At 36.8% G+C, this 22628-nt stretch overlaps 1 protein-coding gene across 2 annotated transcripts in view; it reads right to left on the reverse strand.

Annotated features, from left to right (window-relative positions):
• The window catches only part of smchd1.L (structural maintenance of chromosomes flexible hinge domain containing 1 L homeolog), an 89347-nt gene that overhangs the window by 4939 nt on the left and 61780 nt on the right, over nt 1-22628 (reverse strand). For both annotated transcript variants that reach the window (XM_018267926.2, XM_018267925.2), the window contains exons 28-44: nt 20843-20961; nt 18863-19027; nt 17741-17866; nt 16726-16805; nt 15066-15217; nt 12100-12215; nt 10362-10423; nt 9849-9936; nt 9608-9739; nt 8244-8396; nt 7298-7427; nt 6234-6353; nt 6075-6160; nt 5873-5995; nt 5007-5194; nt 4553-4665; nt 3885-3955 (exon numbers count right to left, since the gene is read on the reverse strand). In XM_018267926.2, the coding sequence (XP_018123415.1) occupies nt 3885-3955; nt 4553-4665; nt 5007-5194; nt 5873-5995; nt 6075-6160; nt 6234-6353; nt 7298-7427; nt 8244-8396; nt 9608-9739; nt 9849-9936; nt 10362-10423; nt 12100-12215; nt 15066-15217; nt 16726-16805; nt 17741-17866; nt 18863-19027; nt 20843-20961 (2024 nt within the window). The remainder of the gene's footprint in view (nt 1-3884; nt 3956-4552; nt 4666-5006; nt 5195-5872; nt 5996-6074; nt 6161-6233; nt 6354-7297; nt 7428-8243; nt 8397-9607; nt 9740-9848; nt 9937-10361; nt 10424-12099; nt 12216-15065; nt 15218-16725; nt 16806-17740; nt 17867-18862; nt 19028-20842; nt 20962-22628) is intronic.

Genomic DNA, 22628 nt, shown 5'->3' on the forward strand with positions numbered 1-22628 from the left:
ACAAATCATCAGAGTGTACTGTCACACTCCTTTTGAGAGAATCCTCAAAAATCCCCATCCATATAAAGGCTTGATTTCCCAGTTATACGGCCTGAGGACAGCTCTACCAACAGATCCCTTTCCTAAACGTACATATATGTACAATAGGGAGAGGAAATCGCACTTCCCAAATGGTCCAGGATTTGGGAGAATGCTAGTAAGATAGTGGTGTGTGCACAACAAGAAGAAAGTGCATATAAAATGTATGATGAAATGGTACTTAATACCTGACAGGCTGCTAAACTATTTCCACAATCCTCCCCACTTTGTTGGAGACGCTGTTCAGAGACAGGAAATCTCTATCATATCCTATGGTCATGCCCCAAATGAACATCTTTTTGGACAGAGGTATGTGATCTCATACAGGTGGTTTTGGTACCTCATCTGAATATGAAATTGCTGCATATTCTTTTAGCATTATCTGTGCCAAAACTAAAATGACCAGCTCAGAAACTAGTCAACCATATTACTACAGCTGCCTGTTTAGCGATTACTAGTGATGGGCGTATCTGACCCGTTTCGTCAAAAATTTAAGAAACGGCAATGGGCTGCTGCAATTCTTTTCTCCCATTGGAGTCTATGTGCGCCATTTTTGCAGGAAAACGCATCACTACCGATCACCTCTAATTGGAAAACATCATTGGCTCTCGCTATATTGGAGGTCATCTCCACAGTTGGAACATTTACTGTACATACCAATGTATGGCTTCCTTGGGACACCAATCATATTTCAAAAAAGTCAGGTACTAACAACTAACATAACTTAAGCACAGTTTCACTGACACCAATTTCATCCATAACTGCAATAGAAATGCTGAGATGGGTAACGAATGCAATACCACGTCTAATATTAGTAGACGTTTCACAAAAAAGGGCCTCTACACTGTACTCAAAGGGGCCTGTGGTTATGTAACAATTGAACATAGCAAATGAATATGCACTGTTGTACCAATTTGTGATTAAGGTGTCATTTTTTCCTGAAAATGAGCAGTAAAAAACATCATTACTTAGATGGATTTAGATTTGCGGTTTTCTAAGCTACATTAACACCTAAATTTAAATCTAGGTTTGATCAGCGTAACATCTTTACTGACTATGTTCCATTGATTAAGTGTCAATAGTTAGCTCTCCTCCAACCAAGACTGAAATTCCCACAATGCAGTGCATGTTCCGTGATTAACAATGCAAGGCAGTTTGTGAAATTATAAAGGTCATTTATTTACTTCAAAGGTTTCAAGACGTTTTGGGTTGAAACCTCCCTTGGTGATCCTTTGCCCATAACAAGATATGAATAAACATAGTATTGAAAGTAACCCTGCAATCATCCGGGATTAACCCTCATATCCACCTAATTAACCTCTTGACTGGTTGCAAGTTCACAATAGACCTTTTGTGTAGCTAAATTCATGAATTCTTTTCTTTGGGGGTTTCTCCAACATTCATGTTGCCACAGGGGTGGCTAAGTCAATACACTACAGATCTATATTACAGGTAAAATACTGCATCTGGGACAAATCAGCCAGAGTAAATTTACAGATTCAGGAACACAAAATATCAATGACATCATTTGATCTAGAAAATTTAAAACCTCATAAACCAGCAGAATACAGATTTCTATTTCCACAAACATACTTAAGTTAGTGATTCCCCTGATGAAGTCGAATTACTGATGAAATGCATTGGGCCATACTATTTGATATGCTGATTGTACTTTTGTTAAGTGCATTTTGATTTTACTAATAAATGTGATCAACTAGTATTTGGACTCACTACATCCAGGTTCAACCACATCTATTTGAAGTTCTGCTAATTGATTGCTAATTCCTTTCCACAGACTTTTATCAAGTGAGTTATATTTTCCAATTATCTAGCACATACAATGTTTAGAACGCCCCCTTGTGTTAACTTTCCGTACTAAAGCTGGCCATAGATGTGCAGATTTATATTCATATCGGACAAACGATTGTTTGGTGCCATCTCCCGACCTGCCAGCAATTGACAGCAATTGTACGAAAGTTATGTCCGACAAAAGCTGGTGACAGTCTCCCATTGATATCGTCAGATTGGCAATACATTCAGATATATTGGCAGCCAACAGAAATTTTCTAACCTGCCAATCGACCGATCACCATGGCCCAAAAATTGTACAAAACGGAGATACGTCCGATCAAATCTTTGAGTCTATGGCCAGCTTTAGTTAGATGGCTAGCATTAGAGAAGATAAAAGTTCCCCTTATAGTTGGGGTAGGAAAACAATCTTATTGTAAATTGGATTCCTACATTGAATACATTGCAACTCAGTATAAATAAAGCTGTGACTTACAAATATACCTTAAAGAGATATTAACACCATGAAGTAAACCTCTCTTTTTTTACATCTAAACATTTTCTTTGCATGGGAATTATAATTTTGTCATAAAAATATTTGTCAGATGCTTTTTTCTTACCCCCATGTTCCTCTATGAGGGGGCTGCCATATTTGTGCAGCAGTAGTCAGCTAGCATAAGAAACTAACTGACAGGTTGAGAAGGGACCGTCAGGTTGGCAAAACAGTCAGGTTTAGGAACTTCAAGTAACAACTACTTACAAAAGCAGCCCTCTCAGCGGAAAACAATGAACACGATCTATAGGCATCTTTTTCTACAGTATTCATATTTTGAAGAGTAGTTTTTTAGTGCCAGTATCACTTTAAAACCAGGTAAGAGAATGTCTGTAACTGTGTTTTTGTTTTCAGTTGTAAAATATTGTGATACAATGTATTAGGATGCCAGATGAAAATAGTTTTTATGTTACAAATTTGCCATGATTTCCATTATATACTGTACATTTCTATATGTAGGAGGGTAAAGGTTGTTATCCACCTTTACTTTAAGTAGTCCCCAGAAGGTTTTTATAAGCCAACAAAGAGAGCTCTTTGTGTCAGTTCTGTAATTGACCAAGGGTGTCAGATGTCTCATCTTTAAAAAGGGGAATCATCTTTTTGGACCCCACTTGCTTGAGGGGGTGATGGTGCTAATAAGCCAGAGGTAAGAGGCCTCAGTAGGAATAGTTAGTTGCACTCTACAAATTAGAATTATGGTGAGGGTAGTTAGTAGAGCAGTTAAAGGAGAGCAGATAGGGTTAGTAACCTCAGGTGTCACCTGCCAGTGATCAGGTTCAGAGATGGTGATCCACAGAAAAGCACCACTGTGAGTATGCGGCCAAATTATTGAAATAACTATATGTGTGAGTGTGATATCAGAGTGGTCAACCCTTCCTCCATCCTCCAGCATAGAGAGTCACACGTAAGGAGGAAAAAAAGGAACGGCACTGTCCCCTGTCCAGAGGTAATAAAGAGTATAGCACCACATCTAAAAATAGCATTACATGTGTTAAATCTGTGCTTGTTGAGGCGAAGGCTTTAAATTTTAGTGGTGCTACATTTCCTGTAAAAAGTATCAGCAATTTATTAAATAGTTCACCGGGTCTACGTCTTTTATGGACTGACATGTTATACATACTACAAAGTTTTTAGTTCTCATACCAAGGCTAGGGACTACTACTACTCGATTTCTGTGTGCCTTGTCCACTGAATTTGGCTTCCTGTTGGTGGGAAGCCATGGAGTCTGGGAACCACTTAAAAGGGAATGGAGAAAATAGAGCACATATCTATGCTACGTTGCTTCTATTATAAAAAGAAGCAACAGATAAAATATTGCTTGACAAACATTTACAGTTAGCCACAGGCATAGGAGAGCAATGAAAGATCTCTGATATAAAGCATCAGTAGACATATAGCAATAAGTTCTTTGATTTTTTCGGGGAGAAAACCATGTGTAATACAATAAAACGGTTTTGTTTCATACCTGCTTTCTATAGTGATTGGCAGCTTCTAAATTGTCCAAGATGATTGCATCTCCCAGAAGCATTCCGAAGACTGAAAGTCAAAAAATCAAAAAAAAAAAAAAAATAATAAATGAATTGAAATGTTTTACAGCTCACATTAATTCTAATGCTACCAGCCCTTACAAACATAATTCTGAGAAACTAAGTTTTAAAGAGAAACTAAATGAAATGAGTAAAAACAAAAAGTATACATGATTTGTGTACAGTGTGTGTGTGTGTGTGTTAATGAATACATTTAAAACATACAAATATTTAAAAACCTGGCAAATAATATGTGCATATTTCCCCAACGAATCAGAGGGCTCATTTACTAATGTGTACAAACTGCAAAGGGATTGGTGCACACATGATACAAAATGATGCACTACCTATTTAACTGTAAACAATTATACCTACAACTAAATTGGCATCACACAATTAGGCATAGTCACTCACAATCATCATGTATATAAGTATAATTTTAAATTTTATCATTATAGAGAATAAGAAAAACATTTAGAAATTAACCATTACTCACTTAAATATGACACTACTGGAAAAAGTATCGCTGTATTTTGGAACTATCTGGATAACAGGATTTCAGATAAAACACTCCCAATCTGTATGTGTATAAATGGCAAGTACTTACCTATCTGACAATGTTCTGTACACTCCTTTTCAAATACTAAAAGATCTCTAGCAAAAACTGGATTGCCAGCTGCCTTAAAGCAACTTTTTCCATTGCGTATGTGTGGTAATTGCCTGAAAAACAAATGTTAAAAAAAAAAAAACATTTTAAATGCATATAATTAAAATAATTTAAAATTAAACTGACACAGTACCGTACTCTTAAATGCTAAAATGAAAAAGTAAATACAACTAAACTAGAAACATCCATAAACAAAAATACAAGAGCATTCTTTTCGGTCACATTTCACATTAAGAGTCTATAGGACTCATATACGATCAGTATGAGCTTGATTTGCACCAATCAAATATCATGCATGAACTATACTAGCGATGTTCACCAGTCTGCAGTTGCGTTGAGTATGAGACACAAGGCACAGCATGCTCTGTGGCAAATATTTGGGAGATGAACTAACCTGCCCCATTGGAGATTCTTCTGATAAATCGAATCCAAAGGAAGAACTTGCTGACGACCCTGAGACTCTTTATAGATTTCACGAGCCGCATCAGTAGTTAAGGTCACAACACAGTCCATGTCACTAGCCATATGCCAAGAGATTACTTTAGCTGCTTCATTGTCTTCAATCAAAGCTAAATGAGCAATCTATTAAAAAAAAAAAATATACTTAGTAAGAATAAAATATTTCTGTGAATAATAACTATATCTTATAAAAAAGTTAATAGAAAAAAATTGCAGTCTTTCACAGAAAAGTGAATTTTTAATCAAGAACAGAAAAAAACTTTTCTTTTTTTTTACTCTTTATGCATTGCTTTTCAAGTTGGCTTATTTTGTTTAAAAATATGACAAACTAATATTTGCTATGTGTTTGTTGGATAATATTAGGGATGCACCGAATCCACTATTTTGGATTCGGCCGAACCCCTGAAAGATTCAGCCGAATACATAACCGAATCCGAATTTGAATATGCAAATTAGGGGTAGGAAGGGGAAATGTTTTACTTCCTTGTTTTTTGACAAAAAGTTACGCAATTTCACTCCCGCCCCTAATTGGCATATTTAAATCAGGATTCCGTTCGGCCAGGCAGAAGGATACGGTAGAATCCAAATCCTGCTGAAAAAGGCCGAATCCTGGCCAAATCCCGAACCCAATCCTGGATTCGGTGGATCCCTAGATAATATTCACATTTCAGTTCCTTCTAGGAAGAACAAGACGAGTCGATGTTTCTTTTTTTTTGTACACCACACAATTTTAGAAAGGATTACTTTCTTTTTTTTGTCAATAATCTAATACATGGTAAAATTCTTAAATCTTCATCTCACCTTGCCTAATATATCAGCACTCCTCTTTGAATAAGGGGGAAGAGAACATGTTCTCTTAGGCTGATGGAATATTTTTTCTCGCTCTGATGATTTCTCTTTTATGAGTATCTCAATGTGTTCAATCTATAAAAAAAAAACCAGTTTACAACTTTATTCGCCTAATACAGTTTCATACAATGTGGTTAAATATTGGAGAACATACCTCATTTTTTTGGGATACCCCAATTCTGAGCTTTTTTAATTCATTCCTCAAGTGACTTTCTTTGGCTTTTGCTTCATCTGCTTGACCTGTGCCCAAAAATTGAATGTTAGTTCTCAGATCCTGTGTACCCACTTCCACCAAATCTCAGCCATTACTTACATTGTATTTCACTGATCAGCTGTTTGGAGGTATCAAACAGGCATCTATAAGCTTTAACAGTTTGGGATAGCTGATCTTTTTCCTTGGTAAGTGTTGCCATTTGCTGCTGCTTTTCAAAATCTGAAAAAGAAGTGTACGGAGATTATAATAAAAATAGAATCCATAATGTAATAAGTTATAAGTATAGGCCCAATCAATAAAAAGAGAACTTTGGCTGTTAATCTTAAACAAGTTGAGGTAAAGCTCACAATACATAAAGCTAACTAGTTGTCCTTGCAATGACTCTCTGCAGAAAAGTAAATGTAAGATTATCCATGGCCCATTTGGATTGTGTATATATATTTAATGAGAAACTGCTAAAGGTAATCTTTATTGAACTGTGCTTTAAATATGGCACATGAAACTGTAGAAGAAGAAGCATACAGCCAGATCAGCTAGAAAAAGCAGGACTACTAACAAGTTAATTTAAAGCATTATGAAAAAGTATTGCGTTTGGTTCTACTGACATCTATGCATTATGAATTCTCATAGGTATCAATAAAGTTAAGATTTCAATGATAACTAAGAAAAAAGAATGCTGCTCAGAACCTCAGTATTCTATATAATACTTTTTATTGACAATGGTTGAATAGGTAAAATCTGCATAGTTCTGTTTAAATGTTAATGGTGCTCCACGTTTTGAAGACCCTTTTAAAAAATGGAAGATATCTCCAGACAGCATGATCAGAGTTTCTGCCTGGCACTGTCTCATGAAACTAAATTTCAGCCCTTGTCCAGCATAGGCGTTACATGAGCATACTGTATAAACAGAATGGCAGCCTATTGCATGAGCTTCAATAAGGATAAAACATCTCATTATCATTTTTAAAAACAGTAAAGAAACTAAGACTGCCTCTTGTTAAATCAAAAAAACTATCCATTAGAGAAAATGTTTGAGGGCCAGAGCTCATTATTATGAGTTGGGGCATAATACTTAGGGTGCCTCATTCAGCCTTCAAGCCTCTATGTGGTACCTGTAACCTCTAAACCAAGACAGAAATATGCTTTTCTTTTTGTTAAATTACCATTGTAAAATATGAAAGGGAGGTAGTATGGTTCAATTGTCCCTGCTTCAATTTCTGGTGACACCAAAGTGAACATGATTTTATACTCTGTGCTATCTTTCCCTGTAGTATTTTCAGAAAGGATGAGGCCCTGTAATGAAGAATAAACAGATCAGAAAACACACACAATATATATTTTATGCAAAAACAGAATACATGATTCAGATTTTATTTAGGTAGAAACTAATACAAAACGTAAACATCCAATATCTACTGGTAAGGGGCGGCATGCTTCATACTGACACCCACCAAAACACAGACAAACACAGATTTTTCATAAATTTAGTGTATCCATTCTTCTTTTGGATTGGCTTCAACAAATTTATTTTAACTAGTGGGTTTTTGATTGAATGTTTTTAGTGGTATAACACACTAAGAGGCAGATTTATTAAGAGTCGAATTGAAAATCCGAATTTTCGTTTTTTTTTCTATGGTCAAAACTGTCAAATCTGAATAGGGAATTATTCAAATTCGATTTGAGTTTTTAAAGAAATTCAAATTAAATATTGAGATTTATCATACTCTGGCCCTTTAAGAACTCAAATTAGACTAGTCACCACCTAAAACCTGTCAAATTACTGTATAAGTCAAAGGGAGAGGTCCAGGGATCGGTTTGGTGATGTTTGTAGACTTCATACCTTAAGTCTACTAGAAAATCATGTAAACATTAAATAAACCCAATAGGCTGGTTTTGCTTCCAAAATTATATCTTAGTTTGGATCAAGTACAAGCTACTGTTTTATTATTACAGATAAAAAAAGAATTTTTAAAATAGTGGATTATTTGGTTAAAATCGAGTCTATGGGAGATCGCATTTCCATAAATCTGAGCTTTATCCCATACCTGTATACTACAAGAACCCCAAAGTATTAAGGAACTTGCTTTGAAACTTGCCAGCATTACTCACACTGATTTCAGCAGATCCATTTCTAAATGGGAAATCAATGACATTAACCCTTGATGCAAACTGAGGAATCTCTGTGATGTCCTCAGATGAACAAATGATCTTCACAGTGATCTTGCCGTTCAGGTTACTTCCAGCTAAATTGTTGTGTTCATCCTAAAATACATACGAACAATTAACATGACATTTGAAAGGGACTAAATGATTTAAAAACATGGAACCATATGAACAAATTGTAAGGGCAAGGTCACACGCGGCATTTTTTAAAAACGCGCGGACGATAATGTGTTTTTTCAGACGGCAGTTCTTTTACCAACATGCATTTCAGTTTTTTCTTGTTCCACTAAAACTTGTGAAAAAAAGCCAACAGAAAAGCAAATAACATGCAAAATGTAGCCGTACTGATCGTCAATACACAACGTAATTACGTCACCCGCATGCAACACTGTAAATACGTATATATGTGGGATCCATCTCGTGTGAGTTTGGCCGCCATATTGAAACTATGCAGCGTATTTTAGCGAAGTGTATTTCCAAACCAGCGGATCCCGTAGAGTTCAAGAATATAGCGTTTCCTTGGCGTATAGGCGTTTCTGCTAAAAAACCCCACAAATACTGGTGTTGTGTAATGAATATCGGCTCACAAGCGCAATGTGGGAATTGCTATAGGGCATATTCGTTTATTTTCAATAGGGCTTCATTTTGTGCGCATTTACACTTGGCTGTACGTTTTTGAAAACAAAAGTAAAAAATGCCTCGTGTGACCTCGCCGTAAGGATGAACTGACGTCATACGATATTCAACATATTCTGCAGGGTAACAGTACATTATATTTCAAAGACCATTTCATAATTTTTGTGTTTTACTGGTCTTTTAATAGGGAACTAAACAATTATGCAAAACAATCCACTGGTGTATATTTCTGCTAAATATCCGAGGGACAAGGGCTCTGTTTATATCTATTTGAAATTATATTAGTATAGTTCAGTGTTTGAGACATCACTAATCTTGATTGAATCAGGGCGTATTCTTTATTTAGAATAAAGATCTACAATACCCTGCACTGCTGTTAATTAGTCAGCTCTACTGCAGACTGCACAGTCATGCCATGCCATGTAAATCATATTTTGGTAACTCTCCCACAAGTATAACCAGAATGAAAAATACTGATTAGCAATGCACCCTTCCAAATAACAACAACATTGTATATAGTATCAGATGAAATGTTTAATTGCAGATTTAAGGTTGTATCTCATAATCTGTGCCTAGCAATCTCCATTTTAATCTATATAAAACCATGAATAAACATCTACTTATAATATGAAAACGTTATGGAAATATTAAACAAAAAAACCAAACGACTTAACCACAATTTTTAGCCAGAGGTTCTTGACCAATGTACGACTAGCTTCAGCTTTAACATTGGATACTGTTGGTGTTGGAGGCAAGGGATGCGGAACCAACTTCACAGGTTTGTTTGGAAGAACATCCACTGTTATCTTTAAGAAATGCAATGATCATAGTTATTTAGTGATGCAAAGCAGAAAAAAAATACAATAATTACAGAATTTTGCAAAGTAATCTAGAAAAAACTTTATGTTAACAAACCTTATCACTATAGAGTGTTGTGTTTTTCTCAGCCACAAATGCAAACTGAATGCAATACTTTCCAACACGATCTGGTATCATTTTATCCCTGAGGATATAAAAAAAATATTCAGTATTTTATCAAAAATTCACAAAGTATAATCATTTAATTATGACATGTAAAAAGAATCAATGCATGCAACATGTTCTAAATACGTTTATTTTGAAGGAATCTTGTCATTAACAGCAATAAAAAAATGTTACTGTGCAACAGAGAATACATTAGGGTAGGTTTCTGCTTAATTACTTCCAATAAATGATGACAATTGAAATTGAAGACTGACGAGTAGTATTCGTGCACTGCAGTTTCTGGTATTTTGCAAGTTGCAGTTTTTCTATACTAAAACTACAACATCAAATGGGCATGAAGTTGTCACCAAATGGGCAAAAATGCAACAGTGTAAAAACGCTAGTAGCATCAAGATAAACCTATAAGTCAGAACTATAGGCACTTTATATATTTATAGGACATACCTGAAATAAAAACAGCCTTCTTTGTCCCCATCTCTGAACTTGCTGCAAAACATTGGTGGTACCTACAATGAAACAGTTCAATCTTTTTATGTTTTTCTCTTTTTAAGTTTTAAACTCTCTTTCAGTAGTTTTTTTTTTCCAAAATCCTTCCCAAATATGCATTTGAAAATAAATAAATGAAAAATAAAGGTTTAAAACAACATGAGGAAGGGGATGCAGAAATGTGCCAGGTGAACTGCATGCAAACAGCATTACTGCTGCACATTGACTCTGGAATGCCCACATTGAAGGCAAAGGCAACTTGCATCTAATTTATAAAAGTGGTGCAATTTTTGCGGCAGGAATGACAAAGCAGAAGTGAGCACCGGTTCTATGGCAATTTCAATTACACTGGCATGAACACTAGTTTGGGGGTAAAAACAAGGTGAATTGCAATAATGTTCTGCACATGAAAAAATTAGCCCTATAACCTGCATAACTACAAATACCATAAATAAATACCATAAACATATTTTATAAAATATCTATCTAGGTTTTGCTTCACTGGCACTGTGACTCCCTTAAAGAAGAAGGAAAGTCTTCTTCCACATGGGGGGTGCATTTACTTACATGAAACCCTGGGCCGGTGCTCCTATCAGCAGAAAACTGCACCAGCCCGGGATTATACCAGCGAGCACCACAGATCGATCCTCTTCCAGCTTTTTCTTTCTTCAAATTTCCCAGGGCAGACGCATGCGCAGTAGAACGGAATAGCAGACTTTTTAGTTAAAGTTCGGCTTTTCACTCTAATGCGCATGCGCAGCCGTGAGAAAAAAGAAGAAGCTGGAAGAGGATCGCTCCGTGGTGCTCACTGGTGCAGTTTTCTGCTGATAGGAGCACCGGCCCAGGGTTTCAGGTAAGTAAATACAATCACATGGGAGTGCCTAACATTTGGCACCCCCAAGTGGAAGAAGATTTTCCTTCTCCTTTAATATAGACACCAACAGCCTTGTATTCTTTGCAAGGATAAACAATAAAAAAAATGCAGAGTTTTTGAAAAGATACTAATATAAGAAATTCCTTTATTACACAAACTTTTATATTTTTATCTCTCCGTCAGTCACAAAAGAAAGTTACGTTTCACATACTATGCCTGGCAAAGTGAACAAGTCTCTCACAAACAAACCCTTTACGGACATTTTGTTCTGTGATATTTTTATTGCAAAGCACTGATAAACCAAAGAAAAACATCAACTTCCCCAACAGTTCAGTATTCTTAATAGATTTTTTATAATGTCTCCAAAGGCCATGAAAAGGATAAATCACTCGGGAAGGAAGGGGTAGACAACGTCCAGTGATTATATTCACTTCCCTTTGACACCACTAATGAGCATTGTGCCAACATCTTTTTTCCTTTCCACTTCCGTGGGCTGTGAGCTCACTAGAATAGCAGCTTGGACTGGTGTGTTTTTCAGCAAAGAGGAGTTCTGGCTTGGGGTCCGAGGCAACAGATTATAATTATTAACAACCTGGCACCTTCCATGATTAAGGCTTTTCTTGCCCTTTAATTATTCTTTTTCACAAATTATAGGTAAATTAAAAGTAGATTTATCAATAGACCTGTAAAAACAGATGTACCCTTAACCCTCCATCTCTCTTACCCACATATATAGATTGTGTACATATTACATTTGAGAAAGATCCCTGCTTAGTGGTGCTTTTGGTAAAAAGGAAAACAAAGAAAAAACTCTCTACATACGCTTGCTGGAGGTTTCCCTCCATTGCTCTGATCCTTCCATAATTTCATGGAACAATTAGCCAGGTTCAGCTTCTTAATGATACTACCATCCTCCGAGACGACATTAACTACAAACTCTGAAATTAAAGAAGAAAACAAATTGCACCTTAACATTTTAATAGGTTTTGTATTCTGTTTTTCAAGATGAACAAAAGTACATTCTTTGCAGTAAAATATTTTATTAGTCAATAAAACTAGCACAAATTCCCTAAAGACACAGGGCCATCATAAATCAGACACTCACTGTGGCATAATCCCTACTGGCAGTCGGTGGGGGGGGGGGGAAATCTCTCACAAAGTTCATTTAAAGGGATAATGTGATTTTTTTTTATGGTGTCGTTTTTATTTTCTAAATTACACTGTTTACACTGCAAATAATTCACTCATCCATATAAAATGTTATTCCTGAACCAACAATTATATGTTTTTTTAGTTGTAATATTGGTGTTTAAGCAGCCATCTAAGGTAATTTTTCTGGGCATGTGCTTTCAGTAAGAGCCTGCACTTTATGATGGAGCTGCTTTCAGCTAGGATATTGTTTCTCCTACTCAATGTAACTGAAGGCGTCGCAGTGGGACTTGGATTTTTAATACTGAGTGCAATTCTCATAACTACCAGGGAGCGGATAGCTTGTTACCTTCCCATTGTTCTGCCGTTAGCCTGCTGGAGGGAAAAGGAGTTTATACCATTCCAACTTGCAGTGCAGCAGTAAAAAGTGAATTAAATTTATCAAAGCACAATTTACATTACTAAGTGCACCTGGAAACTGGCATGTCCAGCATGTCAGATTTGAAAATGAAATATAAAAAATATCTGTTTACTCTTTTGAAAAACTGATTTTAGTGCAGAAGTCTTCTGGAGCAGCACTATTCACTGATGCATTTTGAAAAAAATAAATTTGTTTTCCTGTGAATCCCTTTAATAGCTAAGGGGAAGTTGATTATAGCTATGGAAAGGAAAAACGACTTGGTGACAATGTATGGGGCAAGGGAATTATAGCTGCATCTATGGAACTATATATAGAGTCATATGAAAATGTTTGGGAATCCCTCTTAATTCTTTGGAGTTTTGTTTCTCATCGGCTGAGATTTCAAAGTAGCAACTTTCTTTTAATATATAACATGCCTTATGGAAACAGCAGTATTTCAGCAAATTTTATTGAATTAACAGAAAATATACAATATGCATCATAACAAAAACAGAAAGGTGCATAAATTTGGGCACCCCAACAGAGATATTACATCAATATTTAGTTAAGCCTCCTTTTGCAAATGTAACAGCCTCTAGTAGACTCCTACAGCCTTTGATTTATGTCTTTGAGGATTCTGGATGGTGGTATTTTTGACCCTTCGTCCATACAAAATCTCTCCAGTTCAGTTAAATTTGATGGCTGCTGAGCATGGACAGTCTGCTTCAAATATCCCATATATTTTTGATGATATTCAAGTTGGGGGACTGTGGCAGCCATTCCAGAATATTGTACTTCTCCCTCTGCATAAATGCCTTTGTAGGTTTTGAAGTGTGTTTAGGGTCATTGTCTTGTTGGAATATCCAACCCCTGAGTAACTTCAACTTTGTGACTGATGCTTGAACATTATCCTAAAGAATTTGTTGATATTGGGTTGAATTCATCCGACCCTCCACTTTAACAAGGGCCCCAGTCCCTGAACTAGCCCCACAGCCCCACAGCATGATGGAACCTCTACCAAATTGACAGTAGGTAGCAGGTGTTTTTCTTGGAATACGGTGTTCTTCTTCTGCCATGCAAAGAGCTTTTTGTTATGACCAAATAACTAAATTTTCATCTTATCAGTCCAAAGCACTTTGTTCCAAAATGACTGTGGCTTGTCTAAATGAGCTTTTACATACAACAAGCGACTGTTTATGGCGTGAGTGCAGAAAGGGCTTCTTTCTCATCACCCTGCCATACAGATGTTCCTTGTGCAAATTGCGCTGATGTTCTTGCAGGTCTTTGGAGGTGATCTTTGGGTTGTCTGTAACCATTGTCACACTCCACATATTCCGCTCCTGTATATATCTTGGCCTGCCAGACCTGGGTTTTACTGCAACTGTGCCTGTGGCCTTCCATTTCCTGATTACATTCCTTACAGTTGAAACTGATAGTTTAAACCTCTGAGATAGCTTTTTGTAGCCTTCCTCTAAACCATGATACTAACTATCTTGAGGATCCCATGCTGTCACTCTTCAGAGGAGAGTCAAACAGAAGCACAACTTGCAATTGGCCACCTTAAATACCTTTTCTCATGATTGGACACACCTGCCTGAAGTTCAAGGCTTAACGAGCTAATCCAACCAATTTGGTGATGTCAGTAATCAGTATTGAGCAGTTACATGCATTCAAATTAGCAAAATTACAAAATTTTTGCACGGCCAGTTTTTCAATTTTGACTTAATTTCATACAACTGAATACTGCTTCACTAAAAATCCTTGTTCAGAAAACACCCCAGTACTCGGATGTTCCTGGGAAATGAAAGACATACCACGGTTATGTTTTTTTTGTTGATGGTGGAGTAAAATTATTATGCAGGCTGAGAGGGGGTTCCCAAACTTTTTCATATGACTGTATATGACATTCATGGCCTTGACAACCTAACCCCTATATCGTTTATAGCCAAAATAGACCTACATCCTTTTCCCTGGGCCCAGGTGTGTGAAAGCATAAATGCAAACTTTGTTTAATCTGTTACAAAAATCTTGGGATATTCCGTAAATTGCTGCTTTCTAACGAATCAAACAGCTTTATGCTTTCACTATAACAACTAGTTCTTGCTACACAACAAATTTTGAATCTCATTCGCAAATATCTGTTCTTTTGAATGTTAATTTCTGGAGAGTCCCAATGTTAAGTTGCCTACCTAAATGTGCATGCAAGTGTACAAGGTTATCAATGCAAACGGTGTTTTACCTGGAAATGTACTCCCAGCAGTTAGTTTAGCATTTTGATCAAACAGGAATTTAACTTTTGCAGGTTTATCAGGATCTGGGAGAACAGTCAGCTTTAATGTGTAGTTTTCCACTTTGTTTTGCATAGCTTTAATTACAATAGAATATTCTCCTCTAGAAATAAAATAAGACAGATATTTACATTAAAAGAAAACACCAAACAATTTCACCATCTTTAGAATATATTTAACAATTTTTCATTTTCATGTCACATTCCAAAGAAAAGCAAACCACTGTAGCCTTTCTCAAAAACCTCTTCCAACCTGCACCTGCTCCTCTTTACTAGAGCATGCCGTAGCATCAATAAACTGTAATCTCAGTTAATGACAGCTCAACATGGAAGTGCTTTTGCTATTCAAGAGAATGGGGAGTATTTGCACACTTGGAAGAATGTTTTGTACTGCAAGTGTTCCAAAATGCCTTGTGTTCCATCACCCTAAAAATTTTCATAAATTAAAACAGATACAGGTATGGGGACCTGTGATCCAGAATGCTCGAGACCTGTGGTTAAGGGATCCTTCAGTAATTTGGATCTTCATACCTTACAATTGCTAAAAATTATTAAAACATTACATAAATATTGCTTCCAATGAGGATTAATGATATCTTAGTTGGGATCAAGCACAGGTATGGGATCAGTTATCTGGAAACCCATTTTCTCTGTAATGATAAAAAAGTACCTTGTACTTGATCCAAACTAAGATGCAATTAATCCTTATTGGAAGCAAAACCAGCCTATTGGGTTTACTGAATGTTTACATGATTTTCTTGTAGACTTAAGGCAAAATCCAAATTGAAAAATCGGTTATCCCAGGCCAGAGCATTCTGGAAAACAGATCCCATTCCTGTACAAGTTCAACAACGTTTCGAGTCGACAAGGACCCTTTTGTCGACTCGAAACATGTTGTGGAATTTGGAATAAAAAGTTGCAGCTCAGTACTGCGGTTGTTTGTGGCCTTCTTCATACTAAGTGAATTGTCGAATAATTGGCCTTTACGGTGTGACCTAACTAAGAAGGTGAGCCCACTTAATAACAAGTTAAGGGACATGCTGGGAAATTACATAAGACCCATACCTATACAAGGTTCTGGTTTGTTTTTACTGTGAAAGGGGAAATATGTTTAAAAATTAAATTTTTGAATTATTTGATTAAAATGGAGTCTATAGAAGATGACTTTCGGGATAGTGGGTTTGTGGATAACACATCCTATACCTGTACTGTAAATGATGAAGCCTATTCAATCAAGGGGCTGCAGGGAGTGTTCATAAGATAGTTCATAAGCTACAGAGAAATTAGCTTGACTCTTGTCTGGAGGGGGACGTAGTATTTTCCACTTCAATGGAAAGCCAAGTTCCATGTTTAGTGGGTGGTTTGATATAATAAAGGGGGTCCCCATTAGCATAATGACCTCCCATTGGCACCAGGACAGGTTGTATTTACTGGGCTTATTGTTGAAAATGGTGGACTATTTGTTTCTGTTAGTAAGCCCCCCCCCCAGAACTAAACAACAACAATAAATGCTTTGTACCCTTACAAATAATATAAACTAACACATTTTAAAAAACTAGTTTAAATACTAGTTAAGTACTAGTTTATTTTAATACATTTTTTTCTTCCTTACTTTGTTGCAGAAAATGAAAACCTGCCCATATTCAGCTGACCATCTGTATTTGTTTTCTGTGGCTGATACTGTGGACTCATCTAAAATAAAGAGTAGAGATGAATACAATCTCCATCAGTCTGAAACAGTCTATATTTATTTTTCTTTTTAAAAAAAAAATGGCTATGTAGATAAAAAAAACTTAATATAATAAAAAGAAGAAAGGGAATCGAAAGTGTAAAATTGATCTGCAGATTGTGCATTTAACATATAGATAGTAAAGAGAAGCTAATATATTAAATTCTAACTGTTGAAGCTCATGGAACCTTGCCTTTAACCCCCTCTCCTATTTTGCCTTGGGACGTTTCCCAGAGTATCCACAAAGGAAGGCAATGGTGCTGAATGTATATAAGTGAATTGTAGGGCCAATCAGAATAAAGCCAAAATCAGAAGTCAGGAATAGGCACAAGCTAGTAACGGCAGTGATGTCCAGCTTTCTAGAAACAGACAGTAGAGTCAAGTAAAGGAAAGACAGAAAGACTGAAAAGGAGCAACCATAATTGGGTACAACAGGAGTGGTCAGAAATAAGACTGGGTAAAGGTCAGGACAGGTACTGGCCACAACACCCTCCCACTAACTATAAAATAATGGCAAATGGCTAAGCCCTGGTCAGGACTTCAGAGGAGGCAGCTGGAAGCAAAAACTGGGCATTGTGTGCGCGCTTCAGTTAGCAGGTTTTTACATCCATCTGCATCTTTCAGCTTTAAACAGCCTACTAAAGCCTGTTTTGCATCCTGAGTAATACTTGCAATAATAACCCTTAGGGCTGGGATCCCACCTAGGCTAACCTGCTACATAATCTAAGACCTTAAATTGCCTTGTGGCTCTGGGCCTTAACAAGTATTGACCAGTATCTGTAAAGTTCTATTAATGTTTCGGGTATGGCAGCTGTTATGAACAATGTTGTTTAAGCTTTTATTCCGTTGAGTACAGTTTTATATTAAAATTCCAACTGAACACATTAAAAGTAATTACCTTGAGATCATTGTCCTTTATCAAAGCAATTTTTACATTTGGCGTTGGAGATGGAAATCCCCATTCATCACAGAGCTGAACAATAAGAGGGTTTTCCATCTGTTTTCCAGCAACTACTGTAAATGGCTGAAAGGGCAGAAAATTAAACAGATTACATTGATAATAGACATACAATAAGACTAATTTCACTACAAAAAAAAACTACTTGCAGCATGCATAAAACATAAAAGTAAATAAAACATCTCTGAATATGTTTGTTTACTTTCTATTTTGCCTGTTTCCTACCTAAATGTAGTATAATATCAAAGCCTGTGGTATATTATAGTAAGTGCCCACATGCAAGCTCCTAACATGTTTAGAAGCAGCTGCTGTTGAAATCTGCCGGCATTCGATACTGTACAGTTTAGAGGGTCATTAGCAATTCTAAAGCTTCCCATGCACATTCTACAAATATTGTACAAAGACTATTGGTACATGCATGGTACCCCTTCAATGCCCAATCATATCCATGTACTATTGACATCTACTATTGGCCAGTTCTGGGATCGGGCAGGTTAGAAAATGTAATCTGCTGATGAACCAAGTCAGCCAGTTCACGGTACTTCAGCAGATGACAAAGAGAAGTTGCAGTTTTTCTTCACTTGCTGCAGTTGCAATCATTCATGTGCTTTGCACAAAGGATCTCAACGACAAGAAGGCAACCATATGGCGTCAGCTAGTAGTCTGGCCATTGCTCACAAGCAACAAACTATTTGTCAAGAAATGGTTTTTTTGTAAAGAACCAGCAGATGCAAAGCCATGTGTTCAGAAAGTGTGGCTACATATGCAAAATAAGTGTAATATTTAACTCACTTTAACACAAATACTTAAGAATTCATTATATAAATGATAGCTCTCCATCGGATACAATCCTGAGTGTAGCCCTGGGGAAGAGAGGAGTACTGTATGTTTCTGATTATTGGGGCAGGTCGAAAAAATGAGTGGGTAGGCCTACTCCCATTCACATGTGACCCAATTTATGATTGTAATGGCATGCTACATTCGATTTTTTTATGTTTCTTTTTGGTGCAAAGACATTTATAAAAAAACATATAATATAATAAAACCATTAATTAAACAAACCTCTGATTTAGGCCAGTCTAGAAGATCAAGTTTAGCTGGAGGACCAGCAATAAGGCTAAGTCTTACGTAACCTGAAAAAGATCTCCAAGCAAAGCAAAGTTCTCTATCGCCTGGAGGTCCAACAGTAAACTGAATTCCAGCTACATTCATTGAATGTGTTTCTTCCTGTAAGAAAGAGAAAGAAAAGAGGTTTTTTTTTTTTTATACGAGAACTGGACCCACTTTAGCATTACTTAAGAATGGAGTATGTTTGTTACACTTCAGTATACTCTCCTAGATTTATAATTTTAGTGCATCTAACAACCATTTATAGACCATTTAACAAATAAAAAGGGGCAAACAATGCCAAGCTGAAACAAAATATAAGCTCTGCAGTGATATATATCAACAGGAGAGAAATAAAACAGGTGAAAGGTCATCTAGGCTTTAAGGAAGCCTACTCAATAAAATCAGGATTTAACACTTTCCTTCAGAGTTTGAGAAATAATTCCAAACAAGTCAGAGAGACATTTCAAGTACCATGCACATTTACATAAGGCATATGCAATACAATTATAAATAATAGTACAAAATGTTAAATATCCAACCAATACACACCAACAACTAATTCACTACATAGAGTGCAGGCAATTAGCAAAAGATACAATTCAAATTAGTGGCATTATTATCCGACCAAGAGAATTGTAGAGGGTCCCACTTTTCATACAGTCATCTACAGCAACTTACCCCAGAATGTTTACATTTCTTGCTGGAGAAAAAATTTACTTTCCAGCATACGTAAATAATGATTTACTTCATTTATGTGATGCATAAGTAGATCTTTAAGGCCTATGCCCAAAAAGCAAGCCCGAGTAGTCCTTGGGAATGTCAATTTTAAGACAATCTAGTTCATCTAAATACTTAATCCAGAATGATGCTAAATCCATACAGTCCCACACTTTGGAGCCCATTCACTAAGCTAGAGTGAAGGAAGAGAGGAAAACAGAGAGAAAAAAAAAAATCGATTTTCGAATGTTTTTTTTGGCTACTTCGACCACGACCTTCGAATCAAACTAAAAATCGTTCGAATATTCGACCATTCGATAATCAAAGTACTGTCTCTTTAAAAATTTCTTCGACCCCCTAGTTCGCCACCTAAAACCTACCGAGGCCAATGTTAGCCTATGGGGAAGGTCCCCATAGGCTTGCTAACACTTTTCTGATCGAAGGATAATCCTTCGATCGATGGATTAAAATCCTTCGATTTGAAGGATTTAATCATTCGATCGAACGACTATTCCTTCGATCGAACAAATTGCGCAAAATCCTTCGACTTCGATATTCGAAGGATTTTAATTCGGCAGTCGAATATCGAGGGTTAATTAACCCTCGATATTCGACCCTAGGTAAATGTGCCCCTTTATATATGAGGAATGCTTGCTTTACATGACAACAGATGTGCCTGGAAATACCTGAAGCAACATAGCAGGAACGTAATCTAAAATGTAATGTGAGGTGTTGCATGTGAATTAAGTGTTAAGCAGCGTTAAAATTGTATAAATTGTATAAAATGATTGTACGCATCTATTAGTTTAGGATCTGTGAGATCTTGGATATAAGTTTAACATGTGGGTAGAAAGAAACTCAGTAGTGTCGACGGATATTAAAACCTAAAACACTAAATAGTTCATTGTTTTATTGTACTTATCAATAGGAAAAGAAAGAAGAAAAACTACTAAGCTAGATGAAAAACATTGAAATGAAGATATGGGTTAAAATGTTGAAAGCAAATCCCTTTACTACTTAGAGAAAAACAAGATGCTCCCTGAAGAACATTTTTCTATTATGAGGGAAGCAATATGTCACTATGTAGTGGTTTATGTTATACAATATGATGTTATAACGTTTCAAAGCAAAACAGAACAATCTGGCCTTGTTGCAATGAGTTTTAAATATCACAAAAGAATATAAACTACCGAAAAAAAGTATTTTCATACCAACCTGATAAGTAATTTTTAAGTTGCTTTTTACCAGATTACTTCCAGAAACACCCAGTGACTGTACACATGAAGATGACAGTGATTGTACCTGATTTCCATATTGATCTGCAAGTATCAGTACTGAAAAATGTAAATAAAATCAAGAAGGAAGAATTATTAAACTGTTGCTAAAAACTTTTAAAAATGTGATGTGTGAGGGTAGGTTCACTTAAGCATATAAGCTAAAGCGGCATATTTAAAAAAAGTGTGTAAAATAAAAGTGATATTTAGATTGTTGAGTATTTCTCATTACTTCACATTTTACACCAGAATAATCAGAATGCAGAATACATTACAAAAGTGGTTATATTTGGGGACAGAGCCAGGACAGACAGTGCTGCAGCTCCCGTTTCATCAGCTGTCCTGAGCCATTTATTAGCTGCTAATTACACCTCCAGTTCCTCATACTGTATATGGAGCTAGAACCTACCTCTCTACCAAGATGCACTCTATAAACTCCGACAAGTCAAAAGTAGAGTTTCCAGAATCTGTTCACTAAAACAGCTATCCAAGAAGGTGGCGACGTGCCTGATTCCACAACATGATCCTCCGTACAGAGTCCCCACGCTCAGATACCTCTGCAGTAGTGATGTGTGGGTCAGGGTTTCCCTGACCCACACCCGACCATAAACCCCCCTGCTACAACCCGCCCCCGCGCTTCCAGGGTCCTTTTATAGACCAGCGCCGCCCTGCCGATGACGTCACAAAAGGGGCGGGGTGAGTAGACGCGAGACTATAAAACCGGAACCCGGAAGTTGGATGCCGGCATTTGAAGGTGGCGGGGAGAGCAGAAGAGCTCAACCCGCACCCGCCCGGAGCACTGTGAGGTCGACCTGAACCCGCCTGATCCGCACATTACTACTCTGCAGACCAGCTCCCTGAACCTACATTATATTCACTAATGCTGGCAATAACGGAGTTCAAATCCTTCTCAGCTACACAGCTGTCCGATTCTGCTAAAACTATGATGCCAAAAATGGAGGAAATTAAAGTGGACCTTTCTCTACTGCACCACGGTATGCAGAACATACCATAGAAGCACAACGTCAGATTGGTGCCCTAGAAAATGATCTCTCGCCACTACAGAGACAGGTCTAACAAATCCAGCATGATCAGAAACTGTTCATAGCCCATGTTGATGATCTCGATAAAAAGCAACACAGATCCAATCTCAACGTGATTGGCCTACCAGAGAGATGTGAGGGACCACACATGGAGGCCTTCATTGAGTCTTGGCTTAAAGATAAACTTGGTTCTGAGACCTCTTCCACTCAATTTGTGGTACAGAAAGCCCACCGGGTGCAGCCTGTGGTCCTCTAAATGCTCAACTTTGATAGTTTGCAATTCGTGCAACTAGAGTCAATGTTTTTGTTCAAACCACTGAATTAAAGCTGAAAGTCTCTGCGAATTTTAAATTAAACAACTCTGAGTTGGTTAATTTAAAATTCATTGTGCTAATGTACAGAAAGAGTTATGGACCTAACTGTATTTAAGAAACATTTTTTATTTTGCACAGCCTATTTAGCCAGTTTTTATATTTACATTGAACTGTTCCTTTAATACCACCTTAGATCTAGAGTAATCCATCAATTCAATCAATGGGACTGCTCACTGTGGCGGCAGGGGATGATTGAAGGTGTGTGTGTGTGGGGAGGGGGGTAGCAGCACACATGGAGGGTGCACAATAAACTGGCAAGTACTCATAGGTAAATATATATATATATATATATATATATATATATATATAT

The sequence above is a fragment of the Xenopus laevis genome, chromosome 6L, assembly GCF_017654675.1.
Source record: "Xenopus laevis strain J_2021 chromosome 6L, Xenopus_laevis_v10.1, whole genome shotgun sequence".
Lineage (NCBI taxonomy): Eukaryota > Metazoa > Chordata > Amphibia > Anura > Pipidae > Xenopus > Xenopus laevis.